The 3,859-nt window shown below is 56.4% G+C and overlaps 1 protein-coding gene across 1 annotated transcript in view; it reads right to left on the bottom strand.

Moving 5' to 3' along the window:
* Positions 1-3,859, bottom strand: part of GDPD2 (glycerophosphodiester phosphodiesterase domain containing 2) — an 8,622-nt gene that overhangs the window by 3,346 nt on the left and 1,417 nt on the right. The window contains exons 3-10 of the mRNA XM_010141979.1: positions 3,699-3,802; positions 3,532-3,625; positions 3,225-3,284; positions 2,772-2,870; positions 2,306-2,399; positions 1,727-1,872; positions 1,169-1,251; positions 465-615 (exon numbers count right to left, since the gene is read on the bottom strand). Coding sequence (XP_010140281.1) covers positions 465-615; positions 1,169-1,251; positions 1,727-1,872; positions 2,306-2,399; positions 2,772-2,870; positions 3,225-3,284; positions 3,532-3,625; positions 3,699-3,802 — 831 coding nt within the window. The remainder of the gene's footprint in view (positions 1-464; positions 616-1,168; positions 1,252-1,726; positions 1,873-2,305; positions 2,400-2,771; positions 2,871-3,224; positions 3,285-3,531; positions 3,626-3,698; positions 3,803-3,859) is intronic.

Raw genomic sequence — 3,859 nt, 5'->3', positions numbered from 1 at the left:
TCCCTACACTGGCCTCTACACATGGTCTCCAGTGAGCCAGGCACAGAGATCCTTCCCCTGCACATCCATGGGGCACCTCTACCCTTCTTCCCAGTAACAGCACAGTTCAAGCAGCCTTAATACCTGTGGGCAATCAGAGCAGCTCAGCAGTTGGTTAGTCACCTTTTGGGAAGAGCCTTGCCAAAGCTGCCTTAAACCCAGGCAGGCTGTGCAGCTTCGAGCACATGCATGAGACATCTCCCCTCAAACCACCCTCCTCCGTGACTCAGCTAAAGAGTCAGAACAAACCCCAGCTTCAGGCATAACCGCACCCAAGAAATTTGTGCAGGAGCGGAAGTGCTTCTGCACCCTGTCCAGGTGTCTGCCAGGACCAGTGCTCCGGAGGGAACCTTCCCAAGGGCAGAGCTCATGGTTCACCCACAAATGCACCCATTCCTGACTGGCCACACCAGGGGCATTCTCACCTCCAGGAACCAGCTGCCAGCATCTAGCTGCTGGAGGTCTGTCCAGTTGAAGGCGGTGCTGTTCAAGGCAGCCCTCTCTGGGAATACAGCTTGCACATTGGTTGTCCTGGTGAGCTGCTCATCATGCATGAGGAACGGGACGCCGTCAGCACTGGCGAAGGAGCAGAGAGGAAAGCTCTGTGCTGCAAGCTATCTGTCTCCTATCCCTGCCCTGGCATTTCTGCACCCTCCCAGCCACTCTGCTAGGGTAACCCCCACCCTTATGCCTACTTGTTGTCCTCTACTCAAAAAAGGTCAGAGTGTCTGGAAAGCACAGAGCATCTAGAAACCAAACCAGGAACCAAGTAATTCCTTGCTCACTGCAACAGGTGTCCCATAGCAGAATTGCATGGGATGAACTAAAGCCAGAGTCTGTTTCCCAAGCAGTGCCCCTCCCCTGGTGGTGCCTCCCTCCTAATGCCCTAGAAGGTAACCTGCGTGGGGAGGACAGAAAGCCAGTACCTCTCCCAGATCATCTGGACACCAAGCTGGAGACAGTCCCATACTGGAAATGTGGGAAAGGCAGAGCCCTCTGAACAGGGCCACCTATATAGGCTGCCTCCTGTATCAGTCCTCCAGGTGTGTTCCAGAATGCCCCATGTGGGAGGTGACATCGCAGGATACACAGGCCCCTTCCTCCCTCTGAGTCCCTGCTGCCCCTTTACCTCACCATGACGTCTGTCTCAAAGACTTGCACATCACAGTCCACCGCCTTGTGCAGCGACATGAGGGTGTTTTCAGGGGCCAGCTGGAAGAGGAATGGTGTTAGTGCAGAGGCTGTGGACAGGAAGGGGCAGGAGGCAGGAAATCACTCTGCCTGGCTGCATCCAGCAGCTCAACGGGGCTCTAGGATAACCACAATGAGATCCTGGTAGGTCAGGGATGGAAAAGGGTGCAGACAGTCCCTCCTTCCCAGCTCATATTACACAGCCAGGCTTTTGGCTGAGAGTCACCTGCTCCTGGTCCAGCAGTACTCAGCTCTGCCCTGCGGCTGCTGTGCCCACCCTCCTCATCCTGCCTGTGCTCGCCCGTCCTCCAGCCCTGTGCTTCCCTGGCTGGTGTGAGGACCCCTCTACTGGTGGCCAGAACTCATCCAAGCCTGCAGCAGCAAGGGCCTAATGCCAGCACCCCACTACAAGCACAGCCTTGCTTTTGGTGTCAGAGCAGCCTGTCCCATCCACCCAGAACACTGTGCCAGCATCCTGCTGGTGCTGCTCACTCACCATGGGTGCTCCTCGGTGGCCAATCAGGGCTGGCTTGGGGGGCAGCTGGTTTTCTTCCATGATGCAAGGGGAGGTGATTCCCAGGGGAACCAGATATAGCATAATCATCACCACGCAGTACACAAGCAGCAGAAATACCTTGAGACCTGAAGGCAGAAGCAGAGAGGATAGAGGGGTGAGATACAGAGGAAGTATTTTGCAGGCTGTTAGGAATAATAAGCCAAGGCTGCTTCATCTGGCATTAACTTAAGAGTTGTCCTAGCTCAGACATTGCACCCCCAGCCTCAGGCACACTGAAGATTTATTCCTGGCCCACTACATGTCCTTGTACCCCAACCCGGCACTTCTGCAGGACTCTGCCATCCAGAGCCCTTCTTCAGCTGCAAAGCAGTACAGCTGAAGCTGCACCAAGGGCTGGGTATGAGAAGCAGCCACAAAGAACAGGTTTTACTACCAGACTGAGTTCCAACTGCACTGACACTCCCAGTGCACCACTCTGCCATCAGTGCTGCTCGGTTGGGTGGTAGGAAGCAGGTCACCAGCCAAGGGGGGGAGGTGGAGGACTTGGAGGGGGATTACCTGTGTTGCGGGTGCGGTACACAAAGCTGGCCAGGGGCCAGGCAAGGAGCGTCATTCCTCCCACAATTCCAATGTGCAGGAAGGGACCTGTTGCCTGTGGAGGCAAAGGCAGGGTGTCAGCTGGCACCAGCCTGGGTCCTGTCCCCAAAATCCACCCGCTCCAATGCCAGGGATCTGCTACTGCAGCCAGCACTGCTGGAAGAGCAGCACTGCCAGAGAGTGAAGGACAGGCTCCTGGGGAGACTGAACAGACTGCCCGCTCTGGTCCAGCCACTGCTCATCACCCTGCTCCAGGCAGAACTGCAAGAGCAAGAGCACCTTGCCTGGCCATGCAGAAGTGAAAGGCAGGGAGTTAATCACCATGGCACAGAGCCTTGCCGGGGGCTCCCACGACCACTCTTCAGCTCATCTCCACAGGCCAGGATCTGGGTACAGGGAGGGAATCTCTGGTATTGAGGTGACTCACCTGCAGGGAGATACGTGCACTTCTCCACTCCTCCGCCCACTTTATTCCCAGCCCTGTGAAAGCTGCAGCTACCACCAGGGCAGTTAACATCAGCAGGCTCTGTGGAGCAGGGAACAGGGCAATTAGGGGAGCACACATGCAAGCATCTTGCATGTCAGCTGGGCTCTGCCCTGGCAGGGCAGGCAGAGTCCTCCTTAGCCCCTGCAAGTCCTGAAATCTCACTTCACTCATTTGGGTTTGCAGCTGAACAATGTACATCATGCTGTGAGCAAGTGGAATATCCCCATCCTAGAGACATGTGGTTGGGGGACTAACAGCTGCAGCCCAGCTCGGCAGGGACACAGAGCCACTCAATGGGGCCACATCAGTTGTACACAGCCCAACAGGCTGGTAGCAGCTCCCCAAGATGCAAGGGCAGCCAGGGCAAGCACCACCGCACCCCCAGTCTCTCACCTTGTGCATCCAGTGTAGCTTCAAGGGCTGGCCACAGAGCTGCAAGCACAAAGCCAGGACCTGTGAGAAGGAGGAGGAGATGTCAGAGCTGGGCTGTACCCCACGCCTCAGCTCTCTAAGGGCACAGGACTCAGCCACCACAGTTCTGGCCCCTGACACAGGGAGGGTCTTTGGCCATGCTCAGGCTGACACAGCTGCAGCAGGCCAGATGCTGCGGACTCCTGGCTCTGCACAGGGTACCGCAGCCAGCCTGTGCTCAGCACAGCTCCACACTCCCACTAGCCCAGGCGGGATCCGTGGGGCTCACCAGCAGCACGGATAAGTAGGTGATCATCCCAGCCGTAGCTATGAGCAGAACCAGGGACCAGTCTAGCCAGACCTTCCTCTGTTTGAAGATGAACCTGCCAGCAAAGAAGATGGTCAGAGGGGCAGGGGGGACACAGGGAGCGAGGCTGAATGTGGGATCCTACTCACTCATTGAAGTTGTGGAAATCATTGAGGATAATGATGGCAAAGTAGAGCCACACCAGTGTGAAGATGAAGACGCAGAAAAGGAAAAGGAACCAGCTGCAGTCACACTGAAAACCAGAGATGATAACTATGCACATATCTGCAGGGCACCTAGCCCCCGGCCC

Source organism: Buceros rhinoceros, unplaced genomic scaffold (genome assembly GCF_000710305.1).
Source record: "Buceros rhinoceros silvestris isolate BGI_N320 unplaced genomic scaffold, ASM71030v1 scaffold18248, whole genome shotgun sequence".
Taxonomy (NCBI): Eukaryota; Metazoa; Chordata; class Aves; order Bucerotiformes; family Bucerotidae; genus Buceros; species Buceros rhinoceros.
The sequence above is the reverse complement of the archived record's forward strand: the minus strand, read 5'-3'. Positions and strand labels throughout refer to the sequence as shown.